The sequence below is a fragment of the Thermobia domestica genome, chromosome 1 (genome assembly GCF_964235325.1).
Source record: "Thermobia domestica chromosome 1, izTheDome1.hap1.1, whole genome shotgun sequence".
Lineage (NCBI taxonomy): Eukaryota > Metazoa > Arthropoda > Insecta > Zygentoma > Lepismatidae > Thermobia > Thermobia domestica.
The window spans coordinates 18,676,592-18,695,969 of record NC_137454.1 but is presented as its reverse complement, the minus strand read 5'-3'; the positions used below and the strand labels follow the sequence as shown (position 1 = coordinate 18,695,969).

The window sequence follows — 19,378 nt, the reverse complement described above, 5'->3', positions numbered from 1 at the left end:
TTCTAACAGGACTGGAAAATATCTTTCTCCCTTGCAACTAAAAACATCGGACTGGTGCTTAGAAAAAACATTTAGAATTCCTACACGCATTTTTCATGGAATATTATGGGCGCGTACATTCTCCCGTGTGACAATTCTACGGGGGCAAAACTCTCGAAAACGGATATTTCCTACAATATCCCTTTTCAAAGTATGTCATGGTGCCACGGGCATCCTACCATCCGGAAGCTGGTTTGATTCTAAACAAAATAACGTACAAAGAAAGGTTTTTTAATGAAGCTGTAGCAGTAGCTACTTAAATGAAAGTCTACAATTTCCTTTTAAAAAAAATAAAAGAAGTAATGGAACCGCGTATATTAATTTTCTTTCTTTTCAGACAGCAATGTTTTCTGGGTATGGTATTCAATCAGTGAGAAACATAACATCACTATCGAAGTAAGGGAATTAATGTTCAACTTTCGATTTTTACCTTTATTCCATTTGCTGTATTGAGGTAGGAGTTCCCTGTGTATGACGTGGTCCTGACTGTGCGTTAGTCTTTTTCAAATTTCTAATTTCCCAGTAGCATGTGCGTTGCACTTAATTACTCCTATACATTTTTTGTTACATTATCATTACATTTCGTACACGCCATAGTAAATTTGTGAGTCTGTGAAATAACACTAAAATTGATTTTCTTGAAACAACGTTTATTCTGACGCACTTAGATCAAGAGACTTTGAAGATTACAAGTTAAATTTGAATTAAGGCAATCTGGACACGAACTGGAACGGGATTACTAAGTGTTTCATTCAAAAATTTAATCTGCATCAAAGGACACAGATGTATCCCTCCCAAAAGATTGGGATTTTCGATGCCATATAATCACTCACGCACGCACGATTCGTCATCTTTGCAAGTCAACACACAATACTTTCGCACTACCAGTTTTGGTTGTTCTCTGCTGTGAGCACGTGCTGCTCCCTGGTATTCGAAATCGTTACCATGAACGTGAAACGACCTTCTGTGCTTTTCATTTCTCGTTTAAAAGAATACCCATGTACGAGGTTATAGAGTAATTTGGTCGAAATGTCAAGCAGTGATAAAATCTACACGGGTTATATTCATGACAGTTGATCTAATTTTTTTCGAGGGGTGACTATCAAATTTCGTGATAGCGATAAGATAGTGTCTTACTTAGACAACTACAACTATTTACTTATTTGGAGACTGAAATCGGTGCATTTTAATCAATTATTAAAAATGATGAGTGGAAACAATAATTCCGTTGATTACGTTTGTAAGATTTTTACTGGGAGGTTTTAACCATTTGTGCCCTTATTCGCCAGGAAAGTTACTCACATTACAATCCAATCACTTTATAAACTCAACTTGATAAATAATCCTAAGTGACCGAAATCATTCAGTAAAAATCTTCCAGGTGCAATCAACGGAAGTAGTGTTTCCACTCATCATTTTTAATGATGTGATGGGTAAGTTTCATACTTGGCCAATTATGGACGAATAATTATGCGTGTTTTGCGAGTACATTGAGCGATCGGAGAAAAAGCATTTTCCGAAAATTTCTCGCTAGGATAAATGCAGTAACACTGTAAGGTCGTATCATTTAGTTCAGAAAGAATATGGAAGACGACTTTTTCTTTATTTCTCAACAGAAGATAGTTTCCATTGATTGAATACCATATCGAAACATTGCACTATGGAAAGAAACAAGATACATACACCTAGCCCATAGCACCTTCTTCCCCCCATTTAGTTTCCTTGACTAGAGATAATATTTGAAATTCGACGGGATATCAAGCATCCCTCCACACTTTTCAAGCTACCACTTCCATTGTGTTAATATATTTCACTTACTTTTTTCTAAAATTTGTTGTGAGACGAACATGGTTTGTGTCTAAAAATTTGTGTTTAGAGATTGTGGCAATCAAGCATGGTCAGTGTGACGTCATTTTAAGATATCTCATAGTATTAATTCAGATCAATACCATGAATGAAATCAAGTACACAATCTGATCCGCTTAGAAATGTAGGGCCTTATGCAGAGTTGTTCTGACTAGAGATGCAAGGGCTCGGGAAAAAACCGGCTTTTTTGAAAAAAAAAAAACTTTTTTCTGCTTCGTTTTTTTGCTTGGGAAATTTTGGGCTTTTTTCAAACTTCTGCTTTAAATTGATAAAGCAGACTTTGTTTCGCTTCTCTATAACACAAAATGTCATTTAATTAGTGGTTGATGCCGATAATAATATAAAAACTCAAAAATAAACCATGAATTTCGAAAAGATATTTTAAACAATTTTACTTCAACATTTTTACATTATGAATTCCAAAGGATTAACCAATGTATATAATAAAAAAATAACCTCCTATATACAAAAGTAAGCAGAGTTGGCAAGAATCATGGTTGTTTCTGAAAATGCCAAAAACCTGTTTTTTTGGGGACAGTTTAAACCAGGCTTTTTTGGGGTTTAAACCAGTTTTTTTAATTAGATATTTTGCTTTATGTATTTATATTACATATTCACAGAAATAAGTGTTTCGCCTTGGTGTCATTATGCAACAACGGGGTTATACTGGAAGAGGTCCCATAAGCTTAAAGAAGTCCGGTCAGCAAATTTCTTAAATTGAGAAACTCCCGCCCTAACCATCGGGAAAATCCCGTCATTATTTTAAATGTAAAACAATAACGGGAAAATCCTGTTATGGCTTTCCATGTAAAATTTAAAGGTCAACGTATTATAATCAGTACGCTAAATTGAGGTATTAAATTACAAATTTAGTATGTAGATATCAGTGAAAGTCCAATCCAAGCTAATGTTGGAAGCTACGTAAGCAATCGATAAATTTTATCAATTTCAATCAATATATTTAAGCAACCTTGGCTTCTTTATAAAACAACAGGCATGCAGAAATACATAATTTGGTCGTTTCGTATGTTTAGGCTTAACATCCTTACGTAATACCGAGGTTATCAAGGAGAAGACTTTCGCTTGGTTTACACATGAAAGTAAAGTTGTGGTTCGACTGAGAATTGAACATGGGACACCTTGATTAAAAGGTGAAAAGGAAATAAGACTAATGCAGATGGTTCGACATGTGGAAACGTTACCATGAAGTTCACACGATTCGCATTTTTGTTCTTTTTATTTATTTATTTATTTACTTTGGTTTAAACCAGTTATTAAAAAAAGCTGGTGTAAACGAGCCAACCCTAAAAGTAAAAACTTCTTTTAAAAAATATACAAATAACTAGCAAAATTGTATGTAGTATTTTTACTTCAAAATATTCCATACCCTCTTTTTGAAACAAAATAAAATAAAACATAAGGGAAATACTTAGATGTATATGATACAATTAAAGGCTGTACATCTGGAACTTTTGGTTCTGTATATTCTTGAAATTCTAGAGTTAAGTTTTTTATAACCACCATCAAAGGCGCCCATCAGGGGGCAAGGGGGGGGGGACGCTCGCCCTCCTAGAGGATAATGTACTTCAGAATATTGAAAATCCAACAGAATTTTTACATTAGTTACAGCAAAATTTGAAACTATTTTTGAAACGTCGCTTATACTTGCCCCCACCTTGGAAACCACAACATGGGCGCCCTTGACCACCATCACGGTTTACCCAGTCCTCAAGTTTTCTGAATTTTTAATAAGAGGGATTCAACATATTACGGATAAACCGTGGTCAAGTATTGTATTTAGATATTACGGAACTCCCCCCACCCCCCAAAAAAGGGCTACGGAATATGTTTAAGTTAAGCTAAATACAACTGCACAACAAACATGACTAGGTGGTTGGCTTTTGCGCTTCTATCGGGAAGTCCGGGATTCAACCCAGCATTCGACCATTCTGACAAAGCATTCCTTCATTCCATCTGTGAATGTAGAAATAGTGCGTCTACTGGCCGACTAGGAGTTGGCCGACTTCCTTTCTTATTGTTTTTAAATCGTTATTATTACTAATTACCAGCAGTGACGGTTTTGCGAAGGTTAGGGGGTCGGTCTTCCGGACTGAAGCCTGTTCCCCAAAGTTGCGGAATGTCTAAAACGAACGATATATCTATTAGTTATGCCTTTACTCATAAACTTTAAGGTCCCGTCAAATAAAAATCACGAATGTTTAGAAAAACTAAACATTAGTAGTAAGAAAACCCCTCCCAAAATACTTTTCTAAATTCGCCACTGATTCTCAGTATAAAATTATTTTCAAGGTTGTATCCTTAAGATTATTGCTAAACATATAAACGAAACGAAATATTAGTTATGCCTGTACTCATAAACTTCAAGCACCTTCCAAATAAAATTAGGCCTTTTTAGAAAACGAAACAATCAGAGAAACCCCTCCCAAAGTACTTTTCTAAATCCGCTACTGATTATTTGTATAAATTGGTATTCAAGGTTGTATCCGGAAAATTATTGCTAAATCATTGCACAACTATAGTATAACAAAGATGTGGAAGTACGGTTTGACGGACATATTGAAAAACGTATACTTTGACGGATATATAGAAAAACGTAAGTTTAACTTTTGTGCTAGAAGCTAGAGTACTAAGCTCTTAGAAATGAAACACGGATGACAAACTAAAATGATCTAGAGAAGAAAAAAATGTCTATAGCTCAAAAGTTAAAATAAAGTTAAATATCCTGTAAAATTGCCCTCAAATACTACATTCTTCATGTTAGCTTTAATTCGTAAAACATGTTCTCCATCCATCTTGATGGTGAATTACAGAGCTAAATACGGCATTTAGGTCATGGAATTCTTATCTAACTATAGAATATACTATAAGAAAGCTATTTGGATAGAAAAATCATGAAAATGAAAAAAGCCAAAATTTCCAAAATTCTCGTTTTTTCCCCCCAAAAAAGCCGGATTTTTATGTGAAAAAAAAACATCGATTCAAAAAAGCCGGCTTTTTTGCATCTCTAGTTCTGACGCGTGATTAATGCCATACTAAAGAGTTTGACTAACATATGTTTCCTTCAATAGTCAGGCCTTTAATATCACTCTAATTATACGTCAAAATGACTCTGTATAAGGCACATAGGTACCATTTTGGAGGTCTAGTACATATTTTTAAGTACTAAAGTAGTGTCTTCATTATTCGATTAAAAAAGAACCAATAAAACCTTTTACTTCGTTTTTCTTTTAAGACTGGAGGCTTTGTAGAAGACGTTACGTATGGTTTCACGCCTTTCTGCGTCGAAACATTGAAGGTGATGACGTCATAACTTTTAAAAAATATTTTTCAGTTAGGCCTATTTTTATTCTTTTGGCGGGCTTACTTTTGCACCTAGAAGATTGAAATTTTGCACAAACATTCACTCCACTGAGTAGCATTTATCGGATTTTTTCAGATCTCTGCGTAAATACAGGAGGGGTCCAAATGGGCAAAAAGATAAGGACAAGGGATATTTTAACAATAAAATGACTTTTTGCGATTTTTCCCGCCTTAAGTACATGATGGAGACATGTGAATGGTACCGTTTGAAAGGCTGTTCTATTCTGAAGAGAATGAGGTACAAAACACGACCCTAAGTTTTTTTTTTTTTTTTTTTTTTTAACCGGAGATCAGGGTCTTTTGCGTAATCTCGAGCATTGTGGGGATCATTGGTAAATATTTTTCCCGTCCTTACTATTCAAGATAAAAGGTTGAATTTCAGTACACCCCTTAGTATTTTTCAGTTGATTTTCAGATCCCTGCGTTAACTTCAGGGTCCAGAGGGGCTCAAAATTTGAAAAGAAAAAAAAAAAAAAAGAGAAAAATCCCGATTTCTCAAACTTTCCCGTCTCAGGGACATGATAGGAAAATGTAAATGGTACCATTTGAAAGGTTGCTCTATTATGATGAAAAAAAAAAAAAAAAACTAGGTATGAACCATGATCCTACTATAAATAGGAAAAATGCTACATACACTTGACAAAGTCTATAATTTACCTAAAAAGCCGGAATTTTATAGGAATAATAAACAATGCAAAACAACTTAGCTCAACAATAACTTTTCGCAACGTCGTATGCCATACATCAAGATCAAAATGAACTTACTGCAAACACCTCAAGACTGGAAATGTTTGACTCGTCAGGAAGTAAACTGGGTAGCGTAGTGGTTACTGCATCGACAAGATAAGCCAGAAACTCAGGTTCGATTCCAGCTTCAGTTGAATATTCACTATTGTACTACAACATGTTACTTGCATGAATAGTGTAATAGTATTTCACATGGACCTCCAGGCTTCATCGGTTGAGGTATGGTCAATTTTATCTCCAACATTTGTCCAATTATTTTGTTTCCATTAGTTTTATATACTCGTTTTTTATCTAGATCTTGAAGTGTTGAAGCATGGAAGTCCATATGAAACATTAATTCAGTATACTTCTATATATAAGAAAATGCCTTAATGGTTATATTCTACTTTACTTTGTGCAAAGATAAGTCCAACTCCAACTACTGTTTGTTTTGACATAATAACTTATACAGCACTGTATTGGCATCAATTCACAACAGTCATCTTTAGTTCTAAACACTGCTAACTCCCAAACTAGAGTCTTTCTATTTCAAGTATGCCCCTTCTGGCGCTGCTGTCTGATATGTGATTTCCCGTACCTTCCTCAAATAAGGGGGATAAGTTGCTGTGAAACAGATCTTTCAATTGTTGGATGCGGAAGCGTTGCCACAATGAATTATTTCACAGACTTCGTTGTGCTCTGTCTTGCTAGCCATTCTAAGTAGCCTATGATCTTCACTCGTCAAGGCCAAACGATTGAATGACAAATTGGCAACACAGCTGATTATTCACTTCTTTTCTCTAAGCAAAGGGAGGGTTTCCTCCGTCCGAGGACGGGGAAGATGGGGCCGAAGTATGTTTCGCATATTTTCCGAGGGCACACCTGAAATAGATAAGCTCTAGACTGTATAAACACCCTTACAAAAGGAAACAGATTAAATGCTTATCATCCCCACTGAACCACAAAATAATCTATCTAAGGTTCTGCATCACTTGAGATAAGACCTAACGTTTGAAATGGAAAATTCTATCTCGTCTATAAAAGAAGCTCTAGAAATATCATACAGTATTCTTCTGGACTATAGTAATAAATACAGAAAAGCTGGACAGAAAACACACCCCAAGCAGTTACATACAGCTGGAACAAGTTAGTTCTTCCTTCTGTATACAGTGTTTTCTTCTTTGATCGCTTTCTCCTTAATTGACAGACAACTTTACTCAAAAGACAACCTTTCAAAAGTTATTAGAAGTAATTTGCATTTGAACATTAATTATACAAAATAAGCGAACAGTTCTATTTACTAACTCTGATTTTATGGATTATAAAGAAGTGTGTATTCGATTTCCTGCAGTAATCATTTGATTCCAAAGTACAAGTAAAGAGGAACGAAAAATTGGTGGGGAAGGAAAATTATTTCTTAACTGTAGAAGTTCTTTCAACTTAAGTTCCTTCGCGAACGAAATGATCTTAACACTGCCACTTAGCGTCATCTATCAGTCATATCTGCAACAGAATTACGATTCAAAGAAATGCAACAGTGAGAAAGTACCCTTCCTTTCTCACTACAGGGTGAGCCATGGGAAACGGGATACTTTAAAGTGGCAACACTGCCAAACTGAAGCGCATGGTAGCGCTAGTTGCCATGTCGTCTACATCACAGAAATCTGCCATTTAGTTTACCGTAAGTTGTTGGCCAGAGCTTGTGCGTGTTTAAGCGGTGGAAGCCTTTGTTCGCAAGAAGATTATAGTCGCTGTTCAGCAGCATTTTAGTGTACCAAACAGGAAAGCAACTACCAGGTGGGTCAAACAATGCCACAACAACACTGATGCCACGCCAAACTGAGGAGTCTTATGGAAAATTTGAAGATTTGTGTCCGACCAAGAACGAAAATTCTGTTTATTGATCCATCCATTTAGGTGGAAATTCGACTCATCAAACATTATAAAATTGTCCAGCAAGTCTTCATCGCGATTCAGTTTGTCTAAAAACAGTTCACAAAAGTCTTTTCTAAGCTTTTTGTCAACCATCCGTAGCTATTGCACAGTCTGTATCTTGTATGGATGAGAATGTACGTCTTCTTTCAAAATGCGACACATTAATGTTTGCGGCATGTGCAGTGTTCTTGCACGGAGACCAGCTGATCTTTGCGGACTTTGCTGCAAAGCCTGGCGTACACAATGGATGTTTTCTGGTGTACGGACTGTCCTTGAAGGTTCTTCATGCTTCTTGTCGTTGACAGAACCAGTTTTTCTCCATTGTTTTACCCACCTGATAATTGATTTCCCATTTGGCACACTAAAATGCCGGTCCTGTCCACGTCGCATCTCCCGCTAATCAGCAACTATACTCTTCTTGCAAACAAAGGCTTCCACCGGTGCCGTGATGTAGACGGCATGGTAACTAGCGCCACCATGCGCTTCATTTTGTCAGTGTTGTTATTTTCAAGTGTCCCATTTCTCGTGACTTACCCTGTAATTCTTCCTTTCGCTATCCTTATTTTGTAGAATCAAAAGTCGAATGCGGACTCTTTTATTATGCATAACAACTGAATTAATACGAATGTGAAGTCATAAGTCATGGCACCTATATTTTTTTTTTCGAATGGGGCATAACAATATAGATCGAGGATACTCATTGGAAAAGTTGTGGCAAGTAATGTCAAGTGGTCCCACCCGATGGTGTATGAGTAGAGATGCATATCTGAACACGCCCTGAAGTTCAGTAGGTGAGCGAAAGTGGTCCGGAACGGAAGTAACGAAGAGTGAACAACGATCGGGTGGGGATAAGAAGTTCTTTCACACTCGCCATATTCTTCTGATCTTAGTCCATATGATTATGATCTGTGCCCCAAAGTGAAACAGCCACTGAGTAGGAAACGTTTTGCTAGCAAACCAGACACTGCAACAGCTTTTCGAAGCTATTCAAAGTTTTCGTCATCGCTGGCAATGGACCGTCAATGAACTTGGACACTACTTCGAAGGTTGATAAACATCCAGGGCAACTTGCGAGACCTATACTATGTATGAAGTAGTTTTGTGTAAACGTTGCTCATATGAATATAAACAAATCTTGTACGATAGCCTGTGTTTTGCTTGTTCCCCAAGAGAGCCTCCTTCATCCAGCCTTCCTCTGGTAAGATCATTCGATGGCCCATACCACAAGCTTTCCAATGTGTATCTTCGATCTGTCCTGTTATGCCCCATTCGAAAGAAAAAAAATAGTTGCCATGATTTATGATTTAATCCCCGTATTGAGTCTATTATGTATTTCATGCACTTTCCAATGTTAAATAACTGTTCGAACTTACTGCGACAAATTAATGACAAAATAATAATAATAATAATAATAATAATAATAATAATAATAATAATAATAATAATAATAATAATAATAATAATAATAATAATAATAATAAAGTGAAATTTTAGTATAAAGTTCCGCGATTGTGTTACACGCTCAAGAAAACGATATGTGCAAATAAACGATGAAATATTTAGTAGTATGATATTCAGAATAAAAAATAAGGAGACCCAAGAGAATCTGACCCCATAGAAAACAGTCATATGAATGAGTAACAGTAAATTAATAATAAAAAAAGACAGAAAAAAAAAAAGAATTGGAGAAGTCATATCAGAAAAGAATAAAAGTTTTGTTTGTGATCAAATCAACATTTTTATAGCAAAATTGTGTGATACAAATTGTTTACTTATTCACAATATATATGGATATATATATATACAGAAAATTATTTCAAACAGGAAGCAAAATACACTCACTATTCTAATTAAAACATCGAGGAAAATTATATATATAAAAAAACGCAAGCGTTCTTCCCAAAACAAGCATTTGTTCAATAATCTAACAAACGTCACAATTTTTGGAAAGCAAAGCGACATTGGAATTTGTTTTCAAAGTAATAAGTATAACAAATAACAAAGTTTCCAGTGCAAAATCTGTTAATAATTAAGTATACCGTCATATATAATTATCAACGACAGAAAACCAACTAAGATATTGTGTATATTAACAATTTTAAGTAGATACGTATTGTACAATATAGAAAGTCAGTAAAAAACAAAAAAGTCAACAATATTGAAAATTCAGTGGTTAACGAAGAACTTAGGCCCATCACCTTTTCTGTGCTAACATCCATTGTATGTGAATGTGTATGTGTGGAAATGTGATTACAGAATGACATGACAGAGAGAAAATATCACCGTAGCAACCAAAGAAATAAGCTCCACAAGCATCTTGTCTTCGGTAATTCCATTTTGAAAGAACATCATGTTTCCGTAGGACCCGCCACAGAAATATATAAACAAATACACAAAAAGTGTTTCCACTTGATTTAAATTATCGTGCCTGAGTCTACGATTAATCTATTATTTCGTATAATGTAAGACGTCACTCGGTATGTAGTCTTGTTCGAAAAAAAAAAAAAAAATGGCCGTACACTTCTATTTCGTAAAGATCTGAATCTTTACCCACAGATGGAATGGAAACAAATATGAAACTAATTTGCCCAACTAAGATAATATTTCGAGCCAACTAATTAAGATTTCGTACGTACGACCTTGAAAGACAAATTGGTTGACACTTTTTTGTTTCAAGAGTTTACATATTCTGGGCTAGGAACAAACCAGCATTTTTATTTTTTTTAAAGTTTAGTTTAGTTTCACTTTCCACGATTATGCTCCGAGTCTAAGGGAAGCAATGATGATGAGATGAATGATAATGCTGAAATAAAGAAAGTGCAAGGAAAGGGAAGAACCCTGAGAAAAACCACGCACACGTCTTTGTCCACTACAAAGTCAACTTGGCACGAGCTGGGAATGATCAACGGACTTCATGCACCAGAGGTAAGTGTTGTAGTACTGAGCTACAGCGACCTCTAAAACTAATAACTATGTGCATTAGGCAAGGGTATTAATCGTTCGACACATTATAATTATAAAAAGATCTCATAATACAACGAAAAGAAAGTGATATTTGAAAAATGTGTGGTCAGAACATCTCCCGCTGACGTTATTTCTGACTTTCCACACTGGAGTTCGCTTTTATCTTAATTCTCAACTTTTTAAATGGAACTCAGGAACACGCTCACCAAGCATTCAATATATATGGAAGCACAATTTTTTTTTTTTTTTTATATATATATCAAATGTATCGCAAGCGACTGTGCAAGAAATATGAAGAAAAAAAAAACAGCATTTTAATATTTTGCATTACTTTTGCAAGAAATTACACTACGACAAGATGTGATTAAATTAATTGACCTTCAAAACAAGGCTGTACTTTATATAACACATTTGAAACTGTGTAGGGAAATGCGTATAAAATTTGTTTTGACAAGCGGAAAAAATCTGAAATCTAATTAAGGTGGAGCTGATGAGGATTATATTGATGAACAGTAGAATTATGTCGTCAATATGATTTATATAAAATATAAGTAAACCAAGACAGTTGGCAAAACAGCCGATCTTGAGGACCTGAGCCGCTCCAACGCCATCTGTCAGCGACCGGCTGAACTACGTCAAACCTCGCGACGGGCACGTGCTCAGCGCGCTGCGTCGCCCCGTCATTAACCGACTTATCGGGAGCTTTCTAGACCTAGTGGCCTGGCCGTCACGTCTTTCATTCACGTGGCTCCCCAGTTTGCTTCACGACGCTGGGTGGACGCCGAAAATTGGGAAGCACCGGTCGGGAATCGAACCCGGGACAATATGGACATGAGTCCAACGCTGTAACCACTAGACTACGGTTTCCAAGCATAAAATATAAGTAAATATAGAAAATCAATTTACGAAATATGGTTCCACTGGTGGCAAAATATATTTTTATGTTACTTTAGAATCGGCCCTCATGAATTTCTTTACAAATATCAAAACTACGAATCGGATTAAAGAAATAACATTTGAGATATTCACTTCCAACGATACCACTGTGTCCCACAGAAGAAGAAACATAGTCTAATTGTCTTCAAGAAGAAAGAGCACCTGTCACCTCAAAGAACAAACGTCACATACTTCTCGTACCATCATTCAAACGGGAAGAACAATGACCCTAAGCCAACTACAAAACTAGAAAACAAGCAACTAGCATATGTCTATATGAAAATCACAGTTTTTTGAGCAAACAGTCTATTTGTAAGTTCACTTTTTTTTTTAATTTTTAGTCACTTGACAAATGTAACAAAGATCCTGTGAGATTTTGTTTAATGCCATGGTACCTGATTTGGATGGCTTATAGTACCAAGTTTATAGTACCTGGTAGTGCCATGCGAAGCCGTTGATGATCCTAGTCCTCCAACGGGCGTCCCGTGAGACGTTAATACTGCAGACGCCGGGTCGTTTTGCATTTGAGTTCCATCGCCCTTCAATACAGAGATGCATTTCCAATTGTCTAAGTAATTAGCTGCAATATAAAGATTTAAAATACTATATCCCTTTCTTCTACAAAGATAAATGCATTATATTTTAAACATTTGTCTAGGCTTAAATACAAGAGTTTTCTTTTGAAAATGTCCTCTAGTTCTAACAGAAGTGGTCAAGATGTAAGTACTTCGACAAATCACTTAAAACTTCTCTTTTACCTGATTTTTTAAAAATTATTTCAATTGAAAAAAAAGAAATAAAAGTTTCTTTCTCTCTTTTTCCAGTAATACATGAAAAATCATTTAATTATTGTATTCTGAAGGAAAATAAGATGAAAAAATTTCAATCCACATAACCTGGCCTAGGATCAAACTAGCATCAGAAATAAATGCAATATTCTTCTCAAAGAAAATTCGTCAATTCCACTAAGAGAAACTGCAAATCGTGGAAGGCGTGGGTTCTTCAGTGCCAACGAATGGTTTACAGAACTACTAGTCATGTTCAACGACTACAGTATTTTAGTTTTATATACACGAGGGTTGCACTGAAAGTTTCGGGAAAACGATAGAACTCAAAAACATCGAAGTACAGCAACTTTTTTCTATTGCCCTTCAAAGTACTTCCCTGTGCAGGAATGCACTGTTTCATGCGATAGAACCGCATCTTGCAACAGTTATGCCACTCCGAAGTTGGTACCTGTGAAACATGCAGTTTGTATGCCTCGATGGCTTCTTCTGGAGTGAAAAAGCGCTTCCCACGCAACATGTTTTTGATTGATTTTGGAAATAAAAAGAAAATCACTGGGGGCTAAATCATGGGAATAAGCCGTATGTGTCATGACGTTTTCCTGGACTTGTGGTAGCTGCTATGTGCGAGCTAGCATTGTCCTGATGCACAATGATTCGACGGTTGGGGTTGGACTGCCTGCTCACACTCAGTACTTCTGGTAGACGTATGGTTATGTACCATTCTGCATTGACTGTTCTATGATTCTCCAGTGTGACAGTTGCAATATACCTGATTTACAACAACAACAAAAGAGAGAGAGAGATGCAATCATTTGTTTGGAGAGACTGCGTGCACAAACAACTTTGGTTGGTTTAGGTTCATGCGGAAAAACTACACAGCAGATTGTCGCTTTGTTTCCGATTTGTATGCATAAATCCATTTTTTTTCCACTCGTTTCGATGTTAACCACCAAATTAAATGATCCAAACTTGAACCGATTCGTCATAGCTCTGTACCATTCACACGGGCGTCTTTTTGTGCTTGAGTGAAATTGTGTGAGATCCAACGAGGCAAAGTTTTTTCACACCTATACATATATATGGATAGATAGATAGATAGATATAGATAAACAGAGTGTTAATGAACTACACCGACAAACGGTAAGAGGTGATTCCTCACATCAAAATATATAAATAAAAAAAAAATAAATAAATAAATAAATAAATAAAAAGAAAGAACGAAAAAGCTGAGTTTCAACAGGCTCTATTTCGAATTCCAGAAGCTGTGGATAAGGACCACCATCCACAGTTTCCCGAAATCGAAATAGGGCCTCTTGAAATTTGGTTTTTTCGCGACTTTAGACAGCCCTAGCTCTGAAACAATGCACTTTTCGCCATAGGTCCATATAAACTTTTTTTTATATCTTGATGTAAGGAATCACCTCTTACAGTTTGTCGGTATTGTTAATTAACATCCTGTATATTCGAGCCTCATCTATGTAACAAGTTTGATCGAGATCGGTCGTGTAGTTCACGAGTTATTAAGTTTTACTTATTTTTATGTATCTTCCCCTCCCCTATGTTGTACTGTCAAAGTGAAATGATATAAAAAAAAAAATTCAGTTCCGAACCTCATCTATGTTGAAAATTTGATAGAGATCGGTTGGGTGGTTCAAAAGGTATAAACTCACAAACATGGTCACTTTCATTTTTATATATATACAGTAGGGCGGAGCGAAAAATCACTTTTTTATATATCGAAAATGCAATAGTGCGGAAAAGTTGTCAATTGATGTTGATAAAAATATTGTTAAAGTTTCGTCTCTGAAATCGAATATCTTCGGGTGGCGAATCACCAAAAGAGATTTTGTCTTTATAGGGTATGCAAACCCGCCGTACCCATCACTCTTTTGCGTTTCTAACAAGTAGACCTCACCACTTCGCCGTTGCGTTAGCAAAAGGAAACAACTACTGTCCTAGAGTAGGGTTGAATATAAGATATTGACAAAAGTTTTAGCTGCTAATGAGCACTAGAAATATGGGAAAACGAAATAGAAACATGAATGTGGGAAAGCCATCTACAATATAATTTGATAGTTGCAAGACCGATATTTTTTCGAAATAGATAGAGGAACAATAGTTATGACTTCAACTATGTAAATCGAGTTAGGAGGGATGTTCTTATGGCATTCCAGATCATGGCCGCCATCTTGAAATCCGCCATATTGAATCAACGTCAACTTTTTCAAATGGAAAGAGGGCCATATGAGGTATCAAACAACAATGATTTTTTCCACCCAATCTCATACACTAATTAGTTTGTCCATATCTAGAACGGTTTACAACTTACAGTTCTTTCAATGTTGAAAAATTCGTTGTTTGTAACAGATAACAGATAGATAACTATAGTGACAATGAATATAGCTCCAGATAGCATTCTTACTGGACAAAATTACGGCAATGCAAGAAATGCAAGTCCTCAGCATTCATAAAACGGTCAAAACAGAATTTTGCAGAGTACCATGAGCACCTAATAAAAAATAAAGCGTCACAAATATCACAAAAGTTAATGCCGGAAATACTGAAAGCGTGCTTCTTCGGCACTTCGAACCATTTGATCGGATCATCAATATATACTGATTTACAAAATGCTTATTGAATCATTCCTGTGAAGCGAGGAGACTGAAATTGATTGTACACAAGGGAGTGACAATAGTATCTCTGTCATGCAGTTTTGAATGGAAATGTTCGTCCTTTATTGCATAATCACATATAGTACGCCAATGTTTTGTATTGTCTAAAAAAATCATTTAAAGGTTGAAATATGCCGGTGGTACCTTTTGGAATTTGTCACACTTCCACTGATTTCCCAGATGGAGCTATTGTACTTCGCACCTCTTCATTATTAAATAATTCTCAAGTATCCAGCATAAGTGAATTCCTGTTCCCTGTATTCGACCAATAGCAATTCACATATCATTCCGCTTCCACACTAGCCTCTTGATTGCTTATCTCATGATGTGCCTCCTCTAGAATATCCAGAGTGTATTCCATTTCGAATTCCAATTCTTCATCCGCTAGGAATCTAAATATGTCATCTGCGATTACTGTTTCCTGTTCTGATATATTTGTTTCATTGTGCTTGAACCGTAATGTCTGTAACTGCTGCAGGAGGTACATAGTAATGTTTACCTTATTTAACGCCATGGTGTGTTGTTTTTTAGTCTAGAATTGTTGCCTGCACACACTCTCCCTAATACAGACACACGCACGCACCTCACAGAATTACAGGCTTAATGCAATAAACGAAATAACTATTTCTCAAACACTTCCAAATTCACGGGTAGATTTCACAGTGAGAATAATATATTTCCTGCACTTGTCTCCTTACAAAGAGTTTGTCGCTGTAGAATGGTACATGATGCACGTAGGCTTCTACCTTATACCGTAGCTGCTACGACCAGGAATGCCATTGGCAACCAATATTGCTATTCTCTTCATCGTGCTGCCCCAACTGCTTATAGTTTCAGTTTGAATCTACAAACGCACACACGAAGTGGCGAGGTCAGAACCACTTTATGAATGCTGAGGACTTTCATTTCTTGCAATGCCGTAATTTTGTTCTGCAAGAATGCTGTCTCTGGAGCTATGTTCATTGCCATTGCAGTTATCTGTTATCTGCTACAAACAACGAACTTTTCAACATTGAAAGAACTGTAAGTCGTACACCGTTCTAGATATGGACAAACTAATTAGAGTATGAGATTGGGTAGAAAAAATCATCGTTGTTTGATACCTCATATGGCCCTCTTTCTATTTGAAAAAGTTGACGTCGATCCAATATGGCGGATTTCAAAATGGCGGCCATGATCTGGAATGCCATAAAAACATCCCTCCTAACTCGATTTACATAGTTGAATTCATAACTATTGTTCCTCCATCTATTTCGAAAAAATATCGGTCTTACAACTATCAACTTATATTATAGATGGCTTTCCCAAATTCATGTTTCTATTTCGTTTTCCCATATTTCTAGTGCTCATTAGCAGCTAAAATTTTTGTCAATATCCTATATTCAACCCTACTCTAGGACAGTAGTTGTTTCCTTTTGCTAACGCAACGGCGAAGTGGTGAGGTCTACTTGTAAGGTAAATGAACAAAAGTATTACTTACATTTCTTAATGTAAGTAATATATAAAATTTAAGAAATATTTTCTGCATGATTTACGCACATTTGGAATCACACAATAGCCAATTTGATCAAAATAACAATCTACTTAATACAAAATACATATTTTTTTTCACCTGTGTGCTTGTTTTAGTGAAACGACCCAGGATTCACGAGGACGTGGGTGCAGGTCGTGTTCCGTCCATGCCCATCCTACCATCCATACACATATGTTCAAAATTAGATCTTTGGTTCTTTGCAGAGCATAGTTCTACTTTTGGGTTTACAGATCGGGATTTTAGTTTGTCGGATAAAACCATCTGTACCACAAACTGCTGAAGATGCTTCTGTTACAAGTTTCACGCAGCATTCTGTACTCTTAATGTGACAGGAATATTTCAAAACTCTTTTTATGTCTGGATGTTCACTGTTATTACTGTAGATATCAAATTCTTTGTTGGAAAATAAGACAGCGCTAGAGGTTGCGTCAACTGATTCCCAATTAATATGGTCTGTGTAATCGTTTGCATTGAAATTGAGCTTTGGTAGCTTTTTTTTTTTTTATGTTTTTTTTATGTGACTCATTGTCTACTTTAGTTGGCCTTCCTTGTTTCGTCTTCCTACTGTTGCTATTGTCATCATCTCTGCTCTTCTCGTTCCTAGGCTTTCCCTTGCGTTGACTATCTTTCTCCATGCCTCTTTTCTGACGTGAAGTCTTTCATTGTCAACCACAGAAAGCAATATAATCTCCGGGTGTGCGAAATAACCGTTATTTTCGATTATTTCTTGAACCAATTCCTTTTGTGGTAGGTATCATTAGCTCCATCTTTACAAGTAGTATGTCATTTTACTGAAAACCAGCGATCTCTAGTATCTTTCCTGCATAGAGTTTGATCTTTAAGACTAAAAAAGTACAAGCCTCTAAGAACCTTTCCTTTGGCCATTAGCACTTCCTTTTGCCGTATCTTTTCCCTGTCTCGCCGGATTTTTGAGCAGTCTTATCATCTCGCCAGCATTCTTTGGAGCAATTATTCCAAAAGATTGTAATGTAGCTGTTCTATCAAAGCAGTTGCACGATGAGATGTTCCAAATCGGTTTGCCAGCAAAACGAGAAGTCTAAGGACATGTCGTTGCTGCTTGCTTTCTTTTTCTCTAATATCCTGTTGTTTTTGAAAAGTAATTATCAACACTTGACTCATCGCTATCAGAAGATGATGTCTGGAGTTTATTAGAAGTATTCATTTCAGATATGTAAGAAGACTGTTGGCGGGTGGTCTCTCGTGATTTCCTTTTAGTGCGTACGATTAGTTTTAAAGTTTTCTCGTACTCCACTCCCCCTATTCTGGCTACTCGTGTTGTTCTCTGATCTTGCAGAAATTTCATTCCTTCCTAGGTACTTTCTTTCTTAATTCACATAAGCAAATGGAAAGTTCATGACATTTACAGGAACATATATCAAAACAGTTAGTGTAATCTTGTTTGAATATATATCCATTTTTTCTGGAAACCAGCAGAAGCTTTCGTTTTCTTCTCAGATTTAACAAACTTCATGTATATATTTTCCGTGCAAAGCAAGTAAAAGCTGAAGTACACGTTCTAACGACACAGGAGGGATGAAAGCCTTGTCCTAAACAGATTTCACACACTGAGTAACGTCTTTCGCCACCTTTACAGAATGATCATACCCTTTCTCACACTTTTCAAGCTCTACCAATTGAAAATATGCTTCATTGCATCTGATTTTGTGGGAAACTGTATACCTGAAAGCTCAGCTGAACGCCCAAACACGGGGGAAGTTGTTCTTATTCTTATCTTCGGCATGGTTAGGTTTCAATATTGATATAAAATACAGATCTTACACACATTACATAAAGTTTAATTTACAATACACAAACTGTTTATACACTTACCAACTATGTACAATGAAGTAAACACTGAAACTCAATGCTAACACCGCAAAACTACCTTGAAAAGATCGTCTTCCACATTTGAACAAAGTTATCGAATACTAACGTTGTTTATTATTAATACTGCTACTATTTAATTGGACTAGTTCAAATTGAGTTCTTACGCAGGAGAGGAAGGTAAGCTGTATAAAGCAGCACGAGAATTTTTTTAAAGGAAAAAGAGTATTGAAGGAAAAATTATAATGAACAATGAACACATTTATCTGCATATTAATTCAATGCTAGAACCTTACATGAAACCACAAGTATAATATATCATATACGAAACTTTGTTTTGCTAAAATGGGCTATATTATGGTTCCAAATCTGCCTAAATCATCTAGAAATTATTTCTTCAATTTTATAGACTGCTTAAGTTAAGAAATACATGTTATACATGTTCATTTACTGTAGAAACACAAAAAAGTAGTGTGTACAGCGGGTTTACATACTCTGTAAAGACACAAAATTTTTTCTGGCGATTCGCCACCCGAAGATATTCGATTTCAAAGACGAAATTTTCACAATATTTTATCAACATCAATTGACAACTTTTCCGCATTATTGCGTTTTCGATATATAAAAAAGTGATTTTTCGCTCCGCCCTAATATATAGATATACTGACTAAAAATTCAGTTCGCAACAATAT

The 19,378-nt window shown here is 36.0% G+C and overlaps 1 protein-coding gene across 4 annotated transcripts in view; it reads right to left on the bottom strand.

The window, feature by feature from the left end:
* Nup44A (nuclear pore complex protein Nup44A) overlaps positions 1–19,378 on the bottom strand; it is a 94,158-nt gene that overhangs the window by 44,829 nt on the left and 29,951 nt on the right. For all 4 annotated transcript variants that reach the window (XR_014131162.1, XM_081755148.1, XM_081755139.1 and 1 more), the window contains exon 6: positions 12,280–12,427. Coding sequence is in view for 3 of the 4 variants with exons in the window: in XM_081755148.1 (XP_081611274.1) it covers positions 12,280–12,427 (148 nt within the window). In the remaining variant the exon portion in view is untranslated. The remainder of the gene's footprint in view (positions 1–12,279; positions 12,428–19,378) is intronic.